The sequence below is a fragment of the Epinephelus fuscoguttatus genome, linkage group LG1 (genome assembly GCF_011397635.1).
Source record: "Epinephelus fuscoguttatus linkage group LG1, E.fuscoguttatus.final_Chr_v1".
Lineage (NCBI taxonomy): Eukaryota > Metazoa > Chordata > Actinopteri > Perciformes > Serranidae > Epinephelus > Epinephelus fuscoguttatus.
The window spans coordinates 37,647,807-37,670,463 of NC_064752.1; the positions used below are offsets into that span (position 1 = coordinate 37,647,807).

Consider the following 22,657-nt stretch of genomic DNA (forward strand, 5'->3'; position numbering starts at 1 on the left):
TGTACTCACAGAATAATTTACGACCACCCACCTAAGAGCAGATGACTGCTCAGTGAAACCCACATCTGTCACATCTGTTCATTGTTCTCTAAATAAGTCTCCAGCGTTGGTAGTGCTGATGACTGCTTGTTTAGGGGTCTCTCACATGGCCAAACTCCGGGAACCCCCCACAGCTTCTGCATAAAAGACAAATCTTGAAGACGCAGAGGGTTAATTTCAAGCCCCCACCACCACCACCCACATCTCCAATTTGAAAGCCGCCTCTCTACCGGGAGAGGAAGGCTCTTTTTCGGTCAGATGGCGTGCTGCAGTCCGCCCCCGTCATTCTCCAGCCCACACAGACAGGGCAGCCAGCAACCAATACGCTGCGCCGGAGGAGGATTTCTGCCAGTGATTTCAGACGAGGTACGATACGCAAAGGGGATTTACTACGCCAATCTGAGCCGGGGAAGCTGTCGGCAATAGGTAACAGGGTAAGAAACGAATAGGATAACAACTGCGCAGGGTGTTTTCTGCGAACATCTGGCTCAGGAATACTTGTCTCCAGTCGATGGTTTTATTGTCTGAGCTGGAGCCAATAGTACAAGTGTTTCTACTTTAGTGTGATCTAAATGTGACGTGCGTTTGTCTCATTGTTCAACCGAAATTTAGTTTTTTATTTCTTTGTCAGTTTCGCTCCGAGAGAACCGACCTGTGACATCGGTGGTTTGGAGAGACACCTTTGCGTAATAACAGCGGTCCCCTCACTGCACATCCGTCTACCTGACCTGAGGAAGGTAAGAGAGCTTCATGTGTATTCAAACGTCACTCATATTGGGGCATGACTGAGGAAAAACGTGATTATAAAGGTGAAAATAGTTTGCATATGAAGGAACTAGTCTGCTCCAAAGCATGCATGAACTTCCTATATTCATCTATGTTTGTTAATGCTTCATTAAAATAGAAGAGTTCAAACAGGTGCAGTCCAGATGGCAGAATCTTTATCTAAATAAATAACTTGTAAAGGATTTCTCCACCTGCAGGTTCATGTCTTTCCTTTCTCCTGCCTAAACTTTCCAGAGCTGTGCCATGTCTCTGCCACGCACGCTTGGAGAGTTGCAGCTCTATCGGGTGCTGCAGAGGGCCAACCTGCTGGCCTATTATGAAACCTTCATCCAGCAGGGTGGTGACGACGTGCAGCAGCTCTGCGAGGCAGCAGAGGAGGAGTTTCTGGAGATCATGGCACTAGTTGGCATGGCCACCAAGCCGCTGCATGTGCGTAGGCTCCAGAAGGCCCTCCGAGACTGGGCGGCCAACCCTGCCCTTTTCAGCCAGCCCGTCTCCAACGTTCCTCTTGGGGGCATCCCGCTGTTCAAAGTGGACGGGACGGGCACTGGTGGGTCAGCAGGCGGGCCCAGGAAGTCTATGAGCAACGGGCAGCCAGGGTCACCGTGTGAAAGGGAAGACCGGGCATGTCTGACTCCAATGCACAGTGGGAGCCCAAGAAGTCCTTGCTCCCAGGCCTCCCCACAGCCACCAGACGCACACTACAGGGAAAAACTGTCACCCATGGACCCACACTGGCTCAGCCCAGAGCCTGACGGGAACTGCACTTTGACATCTGCATCTGGAATAGAGGAGGAGCCACCAAGCCCTCCTCTGCTGTCAACATGTCCTCCAGGTCCCTCCACATCTCCCAGCTCCTCTGCCTCTTTTACCCCGGCGGCCTTGTCAGCCTGGCCCACAGGACAACTGGATGGGGAGACGGCGAGGGCGGTGGTGGAGAGCGTGGACCGGCTCCTCAGGACCCTGCCCAGGTCAGATCCTGCAGAGGTGAAGACTCTGCTTCGGATGAACAAGAAGATGGCAAAGACTGTGGGACACATCTTCAAGATGGGGTCCCAGGACGTGAACAAAGAAGAAGAGATCCGGAAGTACAGTCTCATTTATGGACGCTTTGACTCCAAGAGGAGAGAGGGGAAGCAGCTCACACATCACGAGGTAAAAGCACCAAAGACAAGAACAAAGGGTTTGAATGAATCACATCATGTTTTATACCTGCAATAACCTGTCAGTGACGAGACGTTCACATCCAGAGGTCAGCTGTAATCAGCCATAAATATCATTTCAAACAAAAAAAATATGATTTCTTTATTGTCTGCGTGTTATTTTCACAGTGTCCGTCCCTCCTTCACACAGTGCTTTTCCTCCTCAGTTGATCATCAATGAAGCTGCAGCCCAGTTCTGTATGCGCGACAATGCCCTGTTGCTGAGACGGGTGGAGCTCTTTTCTTTGGCTCGGCAGGTGGCGAGAAAATGTGCCTACACCTCCACACTAAAGCATGCAAGGTAGGGGCGCTGTCTTTAAAGAAGAGTGATGTGTTCACCCAGCAACCAGTAACCATCACACCTCACACCTGCTGTCTCTTCATTGCTCCATCTTGAGAAAAAAAATCTGTTAGCAAATTAGGGATATAGTCTTAATTTAAGTCCAGAACCTCCACAGCAATGTAGCGAACCTTAAAATACATTCAAGGTAGAGTAGCATCTTGTTATAATAAGCCACATGTGAAATAAAGACATCATATCATAGCTGCAAAAAAACACTTATGAGTCATCTTCCCACCAGTACATTCATTTTCTCAATGAACCTGGTTCAGATCACAGTGGGAATTAAACTCCAGCCTCTATAGTGTTCATATATTGAGCTAACTTTGGAGCCACACACGAATCCCCTCTGTTTGTTAACTTGCACAAAACATCACATCATTTTTGTGAAAGTAAATACCAGCAGTTTGTCATCAGTTTTCCCTCATGATGAACTGCAGAAAATAACAACAAGCACTCATGAAATTATTATATCAGAGTTAACGAGTGTTTCAAATCCCGTTGTTTAATAGTGTCTTTATTTCAGATATATAGATAGTTTTCATACATTTCCTAGTCAAACGATTCAGACAAAATACATGTATGCTAAGAAAAAAGTTCCCCCTTCTACTCACTACCACATGGCAGCCTAATGTTTACACCCTCATCCAAAATATATGTTTGCACAAAAATTATTCTGATAACTACATTTCGTTTATTGGGAAAGTCATAGAAAGATAGTGCACAGCGAGCAGGTCATTATAGAAAATAAACCCCAACAGGGTGATACACAACCCTACGCTAAGCAAAGCGGAGGTCCTGCATCAAGGCACACTGCACAAAATACTGATTTAAAAATGATTTCATTGCTTCCGTTAAGCATCTATGATTAGAAGCGTGTCCATAGCAACTGTCTGTCAGAAATAAGAGACTGCCGCCATTGACCAATCAGAATGGAGTATGTAACAAAGCAGCATAATAATCACAGTTAATATTATGTTCCAGGTCTTTTCACAAATTGAATAAAAGTTGTATTGACTGTGACTTGTCTCTTTCTGTGTCTTATTCAAAAACATTAGATGATGTTTTAAAGGAAAACCGCCAAGGACGTTTACTAGCTTTGTTCCTTAGACTTAAACCAGAACCTCTATCTACTGAGAAAGACCTTGCTGTTAAAAGCTCTGCGAAGAAAAACTGTTAAGTTGTGTCAGAGTTAGAATCTACTTTTGTAAAATTACTTGTTTCCGAGGTCAAGAACGAACTTTTATGTTAAATTGGCTCCACTGTTTTCCTTCTGCAGGTCGAATGCAGATGAGAACAGTGTGCTGTCCCAGAAGAGGCCGAGACATGAGGTGAGTTTTCAGAGTTTTCAGAGCAGCAATATTCAGTGTGTCTTCTAGACGAATGTGTGATTCTAACACAGGACCTTGTGCGTAAACGTAGCCAAAGTTCAGGTCACTTGTCAATTGTTGGAAGTGGGTCATCAGCGTTACATTGACAGTGATGTGTTTTAGGTAATTGTGCCTGAGAGCGTGTCATCACTTCTCGGAGTGGAGGGCTCAGAGAGTTTGACCCAGAGGGCAGATGATGACAGCTTATCTGCAGAAAGCCTCGACAGTGTTTCACACGGTAAAGACCTCTGACCTCTTAGTCATAAAAAATGTGCTTGTTGTTTTTGCCTGAGCTGTAAACTGGTCTTCAATTGATCATTTGATCAGCTGATCTTCGCCTCCAGACGTTCTTCCTGCCTGTTTCTATAAGAACTTAGTGTTTGAAGGCAGCGTTGACACCCAAATCTGTCTGTCCTATTAGACATCGGCTCACAGTGCAACCAGTCTCCATCCCCCCGTCCCCACACCGACACGTCCAACCCCGCCAGCTGGAGTCGCCACCTCATACAGCAAACGCTAATGGACGAAGGGCTGCGATTGGCTCGGATGGTGTCACATGATCGGGCTGGCAAGATCAGCCTAGGGTCAGAACGAACTCACTCTTCAGGTGACTTTTCCAATAATGACTCAACTATATCATGTGCTTAACAATGCTCACAGAATAAAAGTCTATTTTACAATGTTTGTCCAACTTTGTTCAGGTTCAAGAAATAGTTTGACATTTTGGGAAACATGCCTCTTTGCTTCCTGGCCAAAAAAGTTAGATGAAAAGATTGATGCTACTTTTATATTTGAGCAGTAAATGTAAGGCTACAGCTAGCAGCCGTTAGCATAGCATAGCAAAAAGACTGGAAACAGAGAAACTGCTGGCAAGACTCTGTCCAAAACTCACAGGTTAGCATCTTTGTTTGTTTAATGGGAGTAAAATTGTAAAAACAGTTTTTAAAATCACAATTTGCCTTACGACAGGGGGTTTATGTGCTATTTCTTGGCTGGAAGCAGCTCTCGACTTTGTTTTTTGTAGAGATTAAACACACAAGATATAATGTGTACACTTGCTAGGCTGCTATTGAAAATTAGAATTTGTTCTTGATGATTCGCCTGGTGAAATAAAGGTTGAATAAAATAAAAAATAAAATTATGTTACCCTCGGAAAGAGCCAGGCTAGCTGTTTCCCTGTTTCCAGCCTTTATGCTAAGCTAAGCTAACTGGCTGCTGGTGTTAGCTTTATATTTGGCGCACAGAGTTGAGAGTGGTGTCAGTGTTCTCGCTTAAGTTTCTGCAAGAAAGCAGTTTAGCTTATTTCCCAAAATATCAAACTTTTTCTTAAAGTTGGAATTTGAGGGGGGATTAAAAGAGAGCGAGCTGATGTTGGGGTCGAATTGAAAATGACAGACAGAGACTCCCTAACCTTTCCCTAACAATGAATATTTTATAGCTCTAGAGCTTGAACTGTAGTGAGTCACAATCTCTCTGAGGTGACGCCTCCCACCATGCACAGCTGAACTTCACCAGACTGTAAATTAGAGAGGATAGAAGTTAGAGGGGGAAACAGAAGGAGGTGTAGAGCGATATATAGAGAGGAAAAGAGTGAGAGAAGGAGGGTAGAGAGGGAGGGGGGAGGGGGGTGTTACACTGTTATAGCACTTCTTTAATACCCTGTTACTGTAGCATTTTTCTGATGCATCACAGCTTCTCACAAGAAAGAGAGAAAAAAAAGAAGCAAGTGATCTGGGCAAGTTAGTCGTTCTGGGCTGTGATAGCCAGTCGAAGAGATGAAGCGGAGAGAAGGAAGCCAGCAAAGACATGAGGGGGCGGGGAGGGAGGGGAGGGGGGGGATAGGAAGTACTCTGTGGGCGGCAGAATCGGACCCCCCCTCTTGGCAGCGACTGACGTCAGAGTGTGTTAGGTGCGTGGGCTGAAGGGCGGGATGGATGGGGCGTGGGGGCGAAGGAGTGGGAGGTAATTGGAGGGGCGTTGCATTGACTCACCAAGCGACAGTGTACAAAAATAAAACCTGTGGGCAGGGAAATGGCACAGTCTTTTTTATACATCTTCTCCCTCTACCAAAAGGACTGCGGAAATAACAAAAAATGACATATGTTTCATCTCTGACGTCGATCTCCTTCGCTTTGTCTTGTTTTTTTTGTCTCCCTCACTCATCCAAGTTTCCTCCGTCTGTCTCTCTCATTAATCAGAACTTTCTCTCACTTCCTCTCAACGTCACTGCTCTCTGCCATAACTTGTCTTCCGGTATATGATAAGGACGTCTTTTCTCATGCATGATTTGACATTCATATCATGAATTTAAAATCTGATTAAATCTAACCACATGTATTTTTCCATGGTTTGTCACTGAATATGTGCTATTAAAATTTTGTGATATCAGAACTAACATTCTTCACAAGTTATTATAATACTGCTTGCTGTGAAAGCACATGAGCAAATAAATAAATGAATAGTCAATAAATGAATATTTCTTGACTCTTAAACATGGGAAACACTTTTACAGTTACAACTTCTCTTGCATGCGAATGAATGCACATCAGAGGCACTTGTTTCAATACAAAAATACAACGAACTTTTGTTTTTTGGTTTATTCACGTGTCTCTTTCACTTGATCTAATGACTGCATCACTACTTTGTCAGCAGCCCAAATCCAATTAAACTTGTAAGGCTGCAGAGTTTCTGTTATTCAACAGCTTGGGTTGTTGGTCATATAAACCATGATGACTTCACTGCACGTGGGAGAGTTTCTCGCTGAATTCCCCAAACTGTTATTCAAAGGTCTCAAAACACTGGTTGCATCTTAATTACTGTGACTTCTAACTTATATTTATCCTTCACCTCAGTACTATAATAACTGGCTGTCCGGCCATTAAAAACTAGCTGCTGTTTATCTAGCACTCACAGTGTTCTCAGCAACAGTTTCTGTGCTTGATATGATGCAAAAACACATCAAGCTTGACATATTTTATGTTGCTTTAATTTCCCAGTTGACTGACATGGCTCGCTGTAGATTTTAGGGTGTAACAGATGAAAGTGGATCCATTCATCATCCTAAATATCACTTGCTTCAGTCTTTTTACACTTTTCATTGGCTCTCCTAACTAGAGTTTATTCTTTAAGTGTCTCCTAAGTTAGTTTTCATATCAGGTCTTATTTTAAACTTTACCTCTCTCCACAGACCATGACAGTAAAGTGGAGAGGCGGAGCTCGATAACGGCGTGCAGGAGCAGCAGCCATTGCATCACCAAAGATGACTCTAATCACCGGGGGAAATGAAAATTCTCAGCTTTTGTAAGGGAACTTGTCCTCAGGCCCACCACCCAGCGCCACTCAGAGTCTGCTCTACAGGCTGCTACTGACACCTGTTGAGGAGAATCAAAATCAACACAGTAATTGTCCGAATTTACCAGCGACCTATATCATAAACCTGCAGTGACTTCTAAACACTGAAATCGTGCATCAAAAGTGTTCTGTTTTGACTTTATATTCAGTAAATATGTAGGGGAGACACTTTTTTGGTTTATTTTTTTAAATACATGGACGACATGTCCTGCAGATTTTAGCTCATATTGGAAAAAAAATGACTGATTTTATCAGGAAAAAATGATATTTTGTTGTGAGACGTGCCATGTGTTGACAGTGCCACCTGTTTCTGATGAAATGGGCTCGACACAGCAGGGGGCACTACAACTTTGGAAACTGACACTCTCAGCTTACTCCAGTAACATACTGTAGTTATGTAAAGGAAATTTGGTTCAATTACATCTACATTTTCAGCTAAATACAGTATGAGCAGCTCTTCACCCTCAGGAAACAAATAGATGTCCTGGTTTTTGAAGTCAGTGTATTATGTGGGATTCAAAGATGAAGATTTAAAAAAAAAAAAAAAAAAAGGAGGGTGTGTGGCCCATGTTAATATCTAGATTACCCAGAGTGTACACACAAACATTGCCGTCAGGTTCAGGGGCCTTTTGTCCTTTGCTGCATCTTCTAATCGAACAGGCGAGTCGAGGTTTATGAGCTCTAAAGGTCTTCATCATCCACTCCCTCACGTCTTTCTGTAATGATATTTTGCACAAGCGGCTGATGTGGTGTTTGTAAGAGATGATACTTCAGGCTTTTCATTATCTTTAATCATGTGATAATGTACTCCTTTTCTAAATGGGGTGGCATGAGATAAGAACACTGATGCTTTTTTTATTTCCAGTCGACAGTTAATTTTTTAGTTGCCTCTTTATACAAATCAGGTTTCAGGGTCCTGCTACAGGGCCTTTCAGCAGGGAGGATGCTCGCTGTCATCGGCTGCTCCTTCCTTTCATCTATACTTTAATGTTGGTCCCAATTGGTGGCATTGTACAGCCTGTGAGGAGACTGCATACAAAACTAGACTGCGAGATTTAGAGAACTAAGAAACAACATGTACCACAGTATTTTCAGAGGATGTGGTGATTAGTGTAGATTTTTGATGCAATTTTTTTTAGGTGTAGCGCAAACTTACGATATGGCAATGTGTTTTTTGGGATGATTTCCGTAGGTATTAATTAGGTAAACCTTATGTCAGTTTCCTTCTTTTGTCCTCGGAGACTTATAGTAAATTAGGGTGACTAATCTGTCTTTACTTTCTGAGCTTTAGAAAAAGAAAAACACACACAGAGGTTTACAGACAGAAGTCTCATGGTGCTTGACTCTTGATACAGCAGCTCCTACATGTTTCATCAGCCTCTTTGACCCTGTTTAAATAGTTTCAGTGTATTCCGACTTCATATACTGACAAAGATCGTGTTGATAATGACTAATAAGTTTAGGGTTTTTGTAAACTTAACCACAGAGTATGTCAGTGAGGTAGCTTGCTGTGCATCAGTTACACCTGCCTGTCTCTTGAGCATTGGTGACCTCCTCAGTTTATTATGTTGCAAAACAGATTATTTATTTTGTTACATCTCAATAAATGTTATTTTATTGCTTAAAGCCAACGTGTGTTGCATTGTTTTTTCCACAAAGAATCATTCTTTCTTGGCACTTCTGATGTGTGGAAGAGGCTGCAGGAGCTGCGTCACACAGCCAGCAACACCTCTGCTGTCGTCTTGTTTGTTGCACTGACGCTCTGCGCTGAGCCTCGATGCTGGCATGACTCACCTGTACCAGAGATGTCATCAGCGCACACACACACACACACACACACACACACACACACAGACATATACACTCTCCCTCGCTCGATTTTCAGACAAAGATAAAGACACACACAATCCGTCATCAGACAACCTCAAGGAATTCAGTTGTAGGATTTCACTCCTGATACATAATTTGTGTACAATGTGTTTAAACATTGAACATTAAAATTAAGCTTTGCTATTGTCTAGGAATGACATACTGTAAAGGGGTTTGACACTTTTCAAGACTCTACTGGTCAAGCTAGTCTATGCTGGAAATAAAGGTGTGTTGGTCCACCACTTTGGTCCAGAGTGAAATAACTCAGCAATTATTTATTGGATTGCCATGAATTTTCTTTGTGACATTTTTGCCTTTATTTCACAGATGACAGCAAAAAGACAGACTGGAAACAGGGGGAGACAATGATGGGTATGGGATAATTGAACCTAGCACTTTGTGGTTATGTAATATGCACTATAATCACTCAGCTAGCGGAGTATGGTACCGCTATTTTTTTTTTAATTCATAGACTCAAAGGATGAATAGGATGAATTTTGACTCTAGTGATCCATGGATATTTCCTCTAGCCCACCATGAGGTTGACATTTTTGTTTGTTTTTGAGATATCTTGACAAGATATCTTGATATCCTGTAGGGCAGATTGTCCTGAAATTAGGTCCAGACATTCATGGTCTCCAGAGGATGATATGTGAAAAAGTTTGATCCCCTGACTTTTAATCTAGCGCCACTATCCAGTGAAAATTTCTGTTTATCCAGTACCTTGATTATATGGCCAAATACCTGCCAAGCTAATGATGTTTCCATCATCCTCATCTGAACTTTATTGCTAATTAGCAACTGTCAGAATGCTAACATGCTAAACTAAGCTGGTAAGCATAATTGTGTTGAACATTAACATGCTAACACGCTTGCTCAAAGCACCACTGTACATGGCTATATGGTTGTATGCCTCTGTATACCTGTCAAGTTTGTGAAAACATGGATCGCACACATCTTCCCCCTGGCAGCACAGAAGATTTATACAATCAGCACATTTTCAAGGTGGACACCCAGAATTAGTGTCACCAATTCAGTATCTAACCAAATGTCTCCCCTTCTGTTCCTGAGACATGATGTTGAGTAATGGCCAGAAAAGTGTTTTTGCAGAACATTAGGATGTCACAGTGAAGTTGACCTTTGACCTTTTGGATATAAAATGTCATCACTCCATTATTATATTATATTAGACATTTATATGACGTTTTGTCATGATTAGTGTAAGAATTCTTGAGTTATGGCTAAAAACATGTATTGTGTGGTCACAGTGACCTTAACCTTCGACCACTAAATTCTGATCAGTTTATTATTTGGTCTTAGTGGATGTTTGTGCAGCATTTGAAGAAATTCCATTCAGCCGTTCTTGAGATATTGCGTTCACAAGAATGAGATGGATGCAAGATTACGGTGACCTTGACCTTTGACCCTTAACCACCAAAATCAAATCAGTTTGTCCTTTGAGCCCAAGTGAACACTTGTGCCAAATTTGGAGAAATTCCCTCAAGGCGTTATTGAGATATTGTACCTCCAGCCACGACTATCGCCAGTACAGAATCATAAAACATTGGTTAACACTGGGATTTTTTTTTAAAATTATAATAGTATAATAATATAATAATTGAGCTTTTTTTTTTTTTTTTAAATTGTCAGGGAGGATCCTCCAGTTTCCGAGACAGAGGTCCAACCTGAGCCCCACGTGTCCTCAAATCCTACAGACGCCCCTGTGAACACCCCTCTGAACACCCCTGTGTGGGACTGCTGCGACTGGATTTGCAAATATGAGTGAGGTTAAAAGATCTTTGACAGGTTGAAAAAAGGCAATTCAACTTCCTCTTTTACAGGACAAAATTCAAGGACACCTGGCCAGATGTTGAAGGTGGTATTTATAAATAACAGGTGTTTTTCTCTTGGATTATATAAGAGCAATAATATCCAAGTTGGTTTTCTTTACTGTGATTATGAGAGCAACAGTTAATGTGGCAGCAGATGAAGGGAGCCGTCATCATCAATCAGCTGTCAGCACCACTAATTAGGGAGTTAATTCTTTGAGTTTATTCTTAGCTGATGTTCATTCCTCAGTAACACAGAGCTGAGCACCAGACAGCTGATCAGTTTAACGCTTGACAGCAAACATTTCAAAAGCGACAGGAAGACTATTTATGAAATTAGGAAGTCTAATTAAATGCATGTACATCTTTAAAATATTTTTTTTAGGATCATCCCCAAGAGCTTTTGCTACATGCACCACTTCTCCACTACATGCAAATGTGGGCAATGTTTATTGGGATATTTCATAAGGATAAGAGTTCAAAAGGCTTGTAAGAAAAAGTTGTCAATAATAAACTTAATCAGATTGAACTAATTCATATTTTTGGCTCATCAAAGCTTACCATAATAAAAGCAGATCTAATAATTACTTAAGTCACAGTGAAATGCAAAAATCAGCCAAGACCCATACTGCCACAATTCAGACTGTAAATCTACACAAGAGAAGATTTTCCTTATGACATACAAGCATTAAACAATTATAAAAATGTTGAAATTTGCATTTAAAACCAATGCAAACAAAGTCACAGTTACATAAAGGTCAGTGAACACCGAACCCATTTCACAACAATCAGGTGAGATGAGAATGATAAGCACAGCAGTAGATGCTCCCCCACCTTTGCTACAGATTGATGGTAATGTGTAGAAATTCAGCTATTTCAGTTCAAACAATTTTCTTTATAATTATCTTTTCAAACAGTTACTTCAGATCATAAACAAAACAATGTGCCTCACTGTCCATAACTGGCCCTCTTGTATCTTATCTATAGCACATGATAACAAACCCTAATAAACACTAGATTTTCAGATTAAACGGTACAATAGTCCGCCATTTTTTTCCTGAACATGACAAATGACCCTATTTATTTCAGTGATTTATTCCCCTGTATATACTTTTATATTTTTAAAACACAAGATCTCCATTACTCTCATATTGTAGAGTAACATCTCTGTTGTCTGGCTATTGTAATTCAGTAAAGTAGAGAAGGTATTCTCACAATTTTGCATTTTCAAGCGCAATTATGGGCTACATTAAATGGAAACACCAATTTACCCAATTTAAATATATTATTTCTATGGCCTAGGTAAGTTCAGTCTATATTTGTGAACATGAGCTATTCTCTGTCAAAGCCAGAAACCAGAGAAGTGAGTAAAACCTGTGATGTCATTAAGTAGTAATTTTGGAGCCGCTCCATAGACAATGTATGGGAGGCTGATTTTATGGCCCCACAGAATGATTGGGAGATTTTTTTATACCCAAATGAGCTTTATTTCATTTTAGTGTTCTCAGTTGTGAAACCGAAAATGTGCCCATATGCTCTCAGAGTCATCTGTAACATCTTTCACAGTTCATTGTCTACGGAGCAGCTCCAGACTTTATACTTGATGACATCACAAATTTGAATTTGGCTCTCTAGTTTGGGGATTTGGGAAAGTGTTGTTCATTTTTACCTATATTTCTGAACTGTCTCAGACCATAGGAATAAAATGTGTGAATTTCAAAAATAGATGAAGTTCCCCTTTAAAACACCAGGGGAGGATCACAGTCAGTGTACATGAGGTAAGGAGGCCTTTGAAGGATGGATGATTTATAAGATCTTAACAAATACATCATGGTTGCAAGTTGTAACTACAATAAAGGCTATATGGGCAATGATTTATGCTATCGTGGATTTTCTCTATGTGAGTTACATGTATTAAATGAGGTGGCTTGAACCATTAGCTCAAGACAAAAAAAACCACTCTAGTTGTATCTGGCCATGCAGATAAGTTTTTGTGTAATTAACCCCAGTCTGGGTTGGGTAAGATTAACATCACTTTCTATAACAGGAATGGTCCCTATAACAACTGATACAGTGAGGTCTTTAGATCTAAATGTCCAAACCTGGACAAATAAAACCCTGGCTAAATACTGGCACTGCAGTTGTAAGTGAGATGGTAAACTGAACCTACGTTATCTCAGTACTTTCACATACAATTGAAGCAAAGCAAGTTTCCTGCCCTTCATTTTATATCTCAGAAACAGAAAATGGGGCCGTCGGTGACTTAGTGGTAGAGCAGGTGCCCCATGTACAAGGCTGTTGCCGCAGCGGCCTGAGTTCGACTCCAGCCTGTGGCCCTTTCCTGCATGTCACTCTCTCTCTCTCTCTCTCTCCCCCTTTCAAACTTATCTGTCCTGTCCATTAAAGGCTAAAAGGCCCCAAAAAATATCTTAACAAAAAAAAAAAAGGCAACAGAAAATGATTCCTGCACAGTTCATCCACAGGTAAACAGCTAACAATATGAAGTGCAGGTTGATTTCAACGCTGCTTCCAGAGATCAGGTGAAATGAGCTACACCTGCTCCATCACTGCATATCATGTGAACACACAACTCATGTGTCAGAAGGACAAAACAGATCAGTCTAGGTGACGTGGGTGTAAAGATGTCGCAGGAACTCTCCTCCGGTGGTTGTGTCTCCGGGGAAAACCGCCTGGCAGAAGTCACAAACGTGAGACTGTAGCGCTACATCTGACATCAGCATCCCACCAGACTGACTCAGGCAGTGTCCAACCAGGGAGGGAGTGTCTGTCATAGGCATCTGACAAGAACAGAGAGAACAAGACAGATTTTTTTTTTTTTTTTTTGCGGAAGATCACAGTAAAATCCAAGCCCTGCCCTGTTCGGTAAAGACACTTACCCCTACAGTGTGCATTGTCCTGTCTCCACAACAAGAATCAGCATGCTTTGGATTATTTAAGACATTGGAACACGCTCCTGGCCACTTAGTGATGTCCTGGCTTATAAGAGGTGCAACCGTTTGCTCAGTCATCCCATCTTCCTTTCTCTGACGAGGCACTTCCATACAGAGCTTAGACATATCCTCAGCGAGGAGATCCGAAAAAGTCCCAAGGTTTCTAGAGGGCCGATCGACACCACATTGTGCTGCAGGTTTGGGTGCCTTGGCTGTTAGTGTTTGAGGCCCGTCATGGAGATTTACAAGGATTTCTTGGGTACACTGGACGGGGAGGGACATTGCATCACTCAGTTCTCCATTAGGAACAGTGGTACCTGCAGACAGAGAGTTTCAGTTGTGTTAAAGAAAAAGGTCAGTATTTTTCAACCAGTTGTCTCCATTAGTCACTGGGACCCCAAAACATAGGAAAACAGGGTCCAGGTTAAAAACTACTGATGTTTCCCTCTCAGTAAATGATGACTGACACATATTTATGGGCACTGCATTTACAGTAAGTTGTATATGAACCTTGCTGTTTCTGCAAAGCCGTTTTGAGTTCATGTAGCAGAGCTGCCTGTCTCAGGCAAAGGGACCTCAGGCAGAGAAACTGCTGGTAGAGTTCATTGTACGCTTCCTCCATCTCACCAGCTCATGTATCTGCAAATAGTAAATAGAGGAAATTACATTTACCCAATATGCACACAGTATACAGATGGATGACATATTAGGAACAAGAGTTTAAAGCCATGCTAGCAGCTAAGGGTGGGTGGTATATCAACATTTTAGGACAGTGGTCCCCAACTGGTCCAGCCACAGGATCCAGATTTATCCTTGGTCTTTAGCTCAAGGTCCACAAAGTTTAGTATATTCGGCCATGTCAACTTGGCATGGGCCATGTCTCAATTTGGCCATGTCAACATGCTAGTTTGCTGTCTCTCATAAGTAGTTGTCCGTTTGTCACTCACTCTAGTTTTTTTACAAACTTGACACATTTGCAAGTCACTTGAGGTCCATTCAGAATGGACCCTTGACCCACTTTTGGACAGGCACCCAACAGTTGGGAACCACTGTATTAGGGTATATCGATTTCAAACTAAAATTACCACCTTGCAGTTGTATGCCTCTGTGTACCAGTCAAGTTGCAATTACAGTTTACATCTATGTCTGTGAAAACATGGATGCTTCACACATATCATCCCTCTGACAGCACAGAAGATCTAAACAATCAGCACGGTTTCACAGTGGATACTGAAGGGCACCCAAGATTAGTGTCACCAATTCAGTATCTGACCAAATGTCTCCCCCTCTGTTCCTGAGTTGTGACATTGAGTAATGGCCAGGAAAACTGTTTTTGCATAACTTATGATGTCTCAGTAAAGCTGACCTTTTATATATAAACATAAACATAAATTCCTGAGTTTTGGCCACAAACTTGTTTTGTGAGGTTACAGTGACCTTGACCTTTGACCTTCAACTACCAAAATTTAATCAGCTCATTGTTGAGTCCTAGTTGATGTTTGTACTAAATTTGAGGAAATTTCTTTAAGGCCTTCTTGAGATATCACATTAATGAAAATGAAATGAATGAGGTCACAGTGACCTTGACCTTTCACCACCAAATTTGAATCAGTTCATCGTTGAGTCCAAGTGGACGGTTGTGCACAATTTGAGGAAATTCCTTCAAGGTGTTCTAGATATATCATGTTTACAAGAATGAGATGGACGCAATGTCATAGTGACCTTGACCTTTGACTTTTGACCATGAAAATCTAATCAGTTTATCCTAAAGTTCAATTGGACATTTGTGCCAAATTTGAAAAAAAAAAAAATCCCTGAAGGCGTTCATGAGATAGCATGTTCACAAGAAAGGGACGGATGGACCGACAACCTGAAAAAATGATGCCTCCGCCCACGACGAGGCATAACGTAGACATAGAATGAGACAGTACAGTTTATATAGATATAGTCTGATGTTGGGTTATGTAAGCCTTTTCTTCTGTAGCCGTGCCAGCGTGCATCTCTTCTGTCTCATGCTTTTCATGCAAACTCAGTCATAAGTTCTGTTGCAACATGGAGAGAGACACACTGTTGGTGCTCTATTTTAATCTGTCTGTTATTGTTTTTGAAAACAACTGAAATAGGATTCTCAGAAACAGGCCTATTTTTATTTAACATAGGCTATTTAATTTATATAATCTTTCATTTCCACGTTTTTTAGCAGTATATTTTTGAACAGGAAAGGAACCCCATTTTATTTTGATCACAGTCTATTTTAGTAATAGTGCCTTTACTTACAACTGAACATAGAGATATGTTTCATGCATTGACATTTTCAACTAACAGGAACAGTGGAGCTTTGAGCTAAATGCTAATGTCAGCATGCTAGGGTAATACACTGCAGGTTCACCATCTCAGTTTAGCCTGTAAGCATCAAACTATTTAGTGACCCCTTGTGCCCAGTTTGGACACATCTGCATTAGTTTTACAGTTGTCTACTCACTGGTATATCCAGCTTATTGCAATAAAATTCTGGGGGAGAAATGCTGAAGCCTTTATTTAAATTTTTAATTTGTCGGCCTCTAAGTGGTCAACAATACTGGAATCAGCATGTAAAGTATTAAAAAAGTAAAAGTAAAAAAAAAAATATATATATATATATATATATATATATATATATATATATATATAATCTCAGTGTCTGGATTGTTCCTGCAGGTGGAGATTTTGAATCCAAAAACATCCAACAACAATCAAACAACAATAATTTCATTACCTCTAATAGAAAATATGTGCATTAAGTCTTCTCCCTTATAAAAATGGCACGTGCCGTTTGATCCTGAATTATGTGCATTTTATTTTACAGTACCAACCAAAACTCATCTAACATTTCATAAGGCCTATTAAAACCCTAATGTCTTGGTCTTGTTTTTTTCTGTCTCTGTGTGAATGTGTAAAGCGATTTCAAACTCCTACCTCTAACAGACAGTACACTTCCTTATAGTGCTGATTTATTTACCCTTCATAAACTCATCTGTCACTGCTCCGAGATTTCGGGACTCCTTGTCATTTCTTCCAGCCGTGCTCAGCCTCCTCCATCTCCAACAGGACTACTGGTATTGTCAGAGAATCAGACACTCTCTCCGTGTGTAAATCCAGACTAAAAGCACATTTACGTAGCACCACATCAACAAATTTGTGACGTGAAATCCATTCTGCAGATGAAGCCTTACTGACCACAGTGACTGTATGACAAGTCTTTTTCTCTGAAATTATGCTCGACTCATGTAACAACACTTGGACGCATTGGAAAATGTTAAACATAAGGAAGTAGCTCTTAAAACAGGGAAGTGAAACCACTTTAGTATAAAAAGGAACCTCTGCAACTCTTAGACTGTAACATGAGAGTCGGCAGTCTGCATTTTTTAGCATAGACTCAAAAGAGGTCAGGCTTTATTTTTGTACAGTGCTAATTATTAAGATTTTAAAATATTTGACTGCCAATGATTTTACCCTCATGTTGTCCCACAATGTTGCTCCATCTTTGCTTTAAATTAGTTTCAGTGAGGAGTGTCAGAAGACGATAGAAGACGGAGTGGCAGATCAGAGCAACTGTTTCCTGTTTGCTTTTCAAGTTACTGCATTCAGAACAGGCATTAGACAGCAACAGCAATACACTTCATAAAATGTGCACCCAAACATATTAGTGCTGTTATGGTAAGATATGGACTTTATAAAACATTGACTGCATAATGCCTCATCATCAGTAGTGATAGAGGTTTACTTAATGAGTAATACCACCTAATTTAAGAATTCCAAGTTCAATCAATATAAGTGAACATGAGCTACTCTCTCTCAAAGCCAGAAACCAGAGGAGGAAGTCTCAAACTTGTGATGTCATCAAGTATGAAGTATGGAGCTGCACCATAGACAGTGAATGGGAGCCTGATTTTGTGGACCAACGGAATGTTTGTTTTCTTCTTCTATTTTATACCCAAATGAGCTATACTCTGTTGTAGTGTTCTCAGTTCTGAAACAGAAAATGCACCAAGTCATTGTCAGTTTCATACTTTATACCCAATGACATTGCAAGTTTGAATTTTAGCTCTTTCAGTTTTGGATTTGGCAGAGTTGTTCATGGTTACTTGAAATTTCTGGACTGTCTTAGATCATAGGGATAATTCCACATGGAATAATATTATTCCATGAGGAATGATAATAATAAAAATAATAATAATAAAACGAAGCAATAATGTAAGAGTTTCACTTAAAATTTTACTGAAGCAAAAAGTGTATTAGCAGCAAAATCCAATAGAAAAAGTAGGACTGAGCAATACATCAATATCATTTTATGAAACTAGAAATCATCTTAGATTTTAAGTGTTGTGCTTTCCTGAATTTAAAGGCTGTATTACAGTAAAGTGTCATTTTGTTCAGCCGTCTTATTATTTGCCTTTACCCACTTAGTCATTATATCCACATTACTGATTTTAAGTTATCATAATCTTATTGTGTTAACATTTTTGAAAGCACCAATAGTCAACCAAACAATATCTTCGCCATATCAATATTGTGGTTTTTGGTCAAAAAAACACATGGTATTTGATTTTCTCCATGTCCTCCAGCCCTAAGTATGAGTCTACTCATAATGTAGAGAATGAGTCCAGTAAATGTTGTTTTGAACTGAACTGATTATTACTAATGCATTGGTGTGTAAGTAGCATTTTATTGTATTAGTTGGTTTAAGTGAATCCAATTTTACTGATACTGTTGGGTATTTTAATCATTCACAATGCAGCATATCTCATAAGATCATTATATTGTAGGCTCTGCAAATATATCTTAGTAAGCTGACTAAATTGGAAATACTCAAATAACGTACAGTACTTGAGTAAATGTAATTATGATATATTCTAACACTGTACATATATGTTATGTTCTAGTGTCATTCATCATAAGATGCCACAGAATAACCAGAAAGGCAAACATGTCTCTCTGATACAAAGTTACATAGGTGAGGTGGAAAAGATAGGTGAAATTAATTGTATTGACTGTCATTAGATATTATGTTTCCAGATTGCCTCCCTCCATAATGCACCCAACAGATCAATCTGCCTGACCAGCAGCTTCTCCTCCAGTAATAATTCACACAGTGCCCATTATGGAAATGTCTCTTCCTGTTTTCCAGCACTCATGGATTCCCTTCACTTGTTAGTACACTTCGAAACAATAGTACAGAAACAGCTTTGAACTTTCTACTCTCTCTCTCTGACCTTACATGAATCACAACTGTGTCAGTGGAAATTAAGAGTCACTTAGTTGCTCAGTTTCACTGTAAAAATGCGGAACTTGAACCGACATACATTTTCGGTTTTCCAGCTTTTCCAGCCGAGACTTAAATCACGTGAGAATAGTTTTCCATTTGAATCATCATAAAAAGTAAAGTTTACTTACACTCTGAGTAATCGATCATTCCCAGCAGGAAGTGCAGACGCAGCTGATAGTGATGATGATGACAGACCTTCCTCTCCCGAAATGGACAAGATCCGCATTTTTACTCTGATGACGTTTCTATCCCAACCCGCAGCACAAGTTCACCTGAATGAACCTCAAACCAACCTGCCAAAGTAATACTTCCTGTTTGATTGCCTTCAAAATAAAAGGCATACTCTTTTGTGGTCATGCAGCAGAAGTCTCAACACAACTTAAGATTTGAAGTTGGTCTCATAAATGTATAACACTGGGTAAAGCATCATAGAGACAGTTGTATAAATTACCAAATAGACTTTAAAAAACCAAAGACATGCATCATATTAAGCTTTCATTTTTATTGTTGTTTTTAATGCTTATACTATGAGATTGATAATAGAAAGGTCATGCGTCCAAGTCCCAAACCCAACACTACACTCTTCAAAAAAGTTTGTTTTAGAAAATTATTTTATAAGTCTTTAAAAATATGTATTTTTGCATATTTAATTTTGGCAATTAAATGTTCAGTTATATTTTCTATACAACTGAATTCCTGTCATGAAGGTGTACTTTCTGTTTCAAAGCCTTCTCCACACTGTCAGTAAAAAAAAAATAGTGGAAATACTGAAGTCTTTATTCACTTTGTTTGTCTGTTTGTTTGGTACTCATTTTTTAAATGCAGAAATACTCTCATACTTTACCTGTTTAATCCATGTGTTTAAACTGTAGAATGTAAACTACCCCAATGTCCATAAAAGCCTCCAAAAATACCTGGGGAAGAAAACAGAGGACATGACATGATCTCCACAGTGGTTGATACAGTCATTGGCCATTAGTTTTTCATGTGTTGGTAAAGAACCAAAGTACTGGACCAAACAAGATGAGCCATCATCAGTTAAGAGATCACCAAAGTAATTACATTTCATTGTGAGGGGATATGTGTGCCAGATTTAATGACTACCCATTAAAGTGGAAATAGACATGTTTTACTTTAATTTATCATCGCAAAGTAAATGCTGATTGCACAAATGCTGACTATAGAATAAAGACAACATCAGTGTTTAAATTTGTTCCATATCCACATCATTCCTGATGGCACTACTGTAGAAATGATTATGTGCACGACTTCCAGTGAGATAGCAGTAGCAGTAAGCTAGTTAGTCCCATAGACTGTCTGTGGTTAGTCCCAGTGGCTACTCTTGGTGGCTAACTGCCAACGCTGGTTCTCTTCAAAAGTAATTTGCCTTCAGTTTGGCGAATACTGATTTATTTTTAACAAATATTTAACTAATGTTAACTTAGCATTTTCTAAAATGTCTTTGCGGAGCTCTGGTGCCTGTTGCACTGTCCATGTCTGTAATGACTAACAACCAGTCTAAGCTAATTTTTTGTCCTCAGCAACTGTGTGTAGAACATGTAACCAGAACAAAAAGGGATTGTTCCTGTTGCCAAAGGTACCATTGATATGAGAAATAAAACCACAAGAGTTTCACAAGACACGCGAAAAAGTATTAAATCAGAATTTGCGGAAGAGAATGACACCTAGACTGACAGGTCCGTCACTCAACGTCAGTACATGATATCTCTATCTTTCCCCGTCTGACTTCACTCTCAACCTACATTGGAAAATAAACTCAGCAACATATCTTGAAATATGTATGTAGGGCTGAGAATGTGTTACTGATTTACTGTACTTCCTTTATATTACATAAAAAAATGAATGCTAAAACATTTATTTTACTACTACTTTGTATTACTGTTATTGAAGTCTGCTGCTAAATTCAGCATCATGTTTTGCTGTTTTTAATAAAGTAGAACTTAGACAATTCACATGGAGCTACAGTTAATACTGAATTATGTTAAATGTTTGCCGAATGTGTTGGTATCTCTTAGTAAGTCATCAGAAATCAGAAATCATCTTTAGAAGGAGCAGATGTTTACCTTAAACTAGCTTAGGCAAGCTAATTGCTAGCATGCTCTGTTGAAGGGGGGCTTTGAGATGGCTGTCAGTGATGGCAGAGGTATGACCACATAATCCCATTTGAGCTATAACAGGTAGTGTGCTCCATGTTTTATTTCCCAGTTGCTCTTGGAAAGAAGAACAGAGTACTGTCAACAAACTGTTACCAATGGAAATGCACCAATGTTTTGGTTCAACGCCAGAAGTTACATCCATAATTCACACAAGGTATCATGGGGGCTAGGAATAAGGTGGACAAGTCTCACTTTCATGATGCAAGTTTGTCCTCTCGCATCAACCATTGTGCAACAAAAACAGGAAGAGGATTGCGCTTTTGCTTTTCCCCAGATCAGTATCAGTATCAATGTAAGTTCTTTGCAGTTACTATCCCCAGAAGCAGAAATGGAGGGTGTTGGAACAACAGGAGTTAACTGTGGAAAACAAAATGTAGTGTGTGCCCTGGCTCTGAGGAAAACAGAAAGCGATCCAGTTGTCTTTGTAACTGCTGTGCCAACAATAATACCACTTGGATACACTGGGGGTGGGGTTTAAAAGTTGTCTATTTCTGCTCTTAATAGTTGTTGAGATAATTCACTCAAAGCTGCTGGAGTCACTGGAACGAGATCTCTCCGTGAAAATGTTTAGTCATGTTTAGTCCTGTTTCCCCAGGGGGGTATTCACTGTATGTGCGTGTGTGGCATTTTGGGCGTTCAGTCATGTGTTGAATGTGCCTGATATTGATTTAAAAATAGACCAACATTAAGTCAGCAGAGTCCTGTGGGTGGCGGACAGCCTTCAATGCTGTCCATCTACTTAGGAGGAACAGCAGTTTCTGCCCTCAATGTCAACTCCTGACAGCTGAGTTCACAGCCAGTACCTTGTGATCTTAGAGGGGTGCCAGCTCCCTTTGCTTCAGACTGGTTATGTAACTCTGTGAGAGGGATGGGCAGCCTTCAGTTCTCTGATACTGAGTCCTGTCTTTGTCAAGTAACTTCTCCTCAAGAGGATCCATTTATGTCCTTGCCTTATTTTTGGCAAAATACAGCTGCTAATATGCAGTATTTGCTTTCTTATTATCATCTCGTTGTTTTGTTTAACTTTGTTTATCTGCTTGCTGACCTGGTACAGTGTAACGTCAAGTCAGTGCTGCATACTTTGTAATCCAGCCCATGATTTACATTGTAATTTTGTTTTAGTAATCAAGTACCAATAAAATACTTAGAGGTTCTGACTGGTAGCCCACTTAAATGTAGGTACTGTATAAGAAAGCAAGACAATGGCGAACAAGAGAAAAACAACTGGGTATTTTAGATAAATGTAGCCAAAAGAAGCAGTAGCACTACTCTGAGCTCCCTCCAGATGTCGTAGCTCCTCACCCTATCTCTAAGACTGAGCCACCCCACCAAGGAAATTCACTTGGCCAGCTGTATCCACATTCCCATTCTTTAGGTCACTAACCAAAGCTTATGACCATAGGTGAGGTACATAGAAAGACTGGTAAATCGAGAGTTT

The 22,657-nt window shown here is 40.2% G+C and overlaps 2 protein-coding genes across 7 annotated transcripts; one reads left to right on the top strand and one right to left on the bottom strand.

Annotated features, from left to right (window-relative positions):
• The first annotated feature begins 335 nt into the window (after positions 1-335).
• nab2 (NGFI-A binding protein 2 (EGR1 binding protein 2)) lies at positions 336-8,714 on the top strand. 4 transcript variants are annotated; one of them, XM_049588402.1, is made up of 8 exons: positions 336-473; positions 671-776; positions 1,060-1,980; positions 2,195-2,328; positions 3,647-3,698; positions 3,861-3,975; positions 4,159-4,344; positions 6,925-8,714. In XM_049588402.1, exons 3-8 carry the CDS (start codon positions 1,069-1,071, stop codon positions 7,020-7,022), a joined length of 1,497 nt encoding a protein of 498 aa, XP_049444359.1. In that variant the 5' UTR covers positions 336-473; positions 671-776; positions 1,060-1,068; the 3' UTR covers positions 7,023-8,714. The 4 variants fall into 4 exon arrangements, with proteins under 4 accessions (XP_049444359.1, XP_049444375.1, XP_049444382.1 ...); XM_049588418.1 differs by having other exon boundaries at positions 343-465; XM_049588425.1 differs by lacking the exon at positions 336-473 and having other exon boundaries at positions 481-776; positions 1,023-1,980.
• A 2,499-nt stretch (positions 8,715-11,213) lies between these two features.
• Positions 11,214-19,327, bottom strand: zgc:113184 (uncharacterized protein LOC553745 homolog). 3 transcript variants are annotated; one of them, XM_049584856.1, is made up of 4 exons: positions 19,171-19,327; positions 14,248-14,376; positions 13,684-14,054; positions 11,214-13,584 (listed from the first exon to the last, which is right to left on the bottom strand). In XM_049584856.1, the coding sequence occupies exons 2-4, from the start codon at positions 14,357-14,359 to the stop codon at positions 13,408-13,410; spliced, it is 660 nt and encodes a 219-aa protein (XP_049440813.1). In that variant the 5' UTR covers positions 14,360-14,376; positions 19,171-19,327; the 3' UTR covers positions 11,214-13,407. The 3 variants fall into 3 exon arrangements, with proteins under 3 accessions (XP_049440813.1, XP_049440804.1, XP_049440821.1); XM_049584847.1 differs by lacking the exon at positions 19,171-19,327 and adding an exon at positions 16,736-17,571; XM_049584864.1 differs by lacking the exon at positions 14,248-14,376 and having other exon boundaries at positions 19,171-19,315.
• Positions 19,328-22,657: the final 3,330 nt, after the last annotated feature.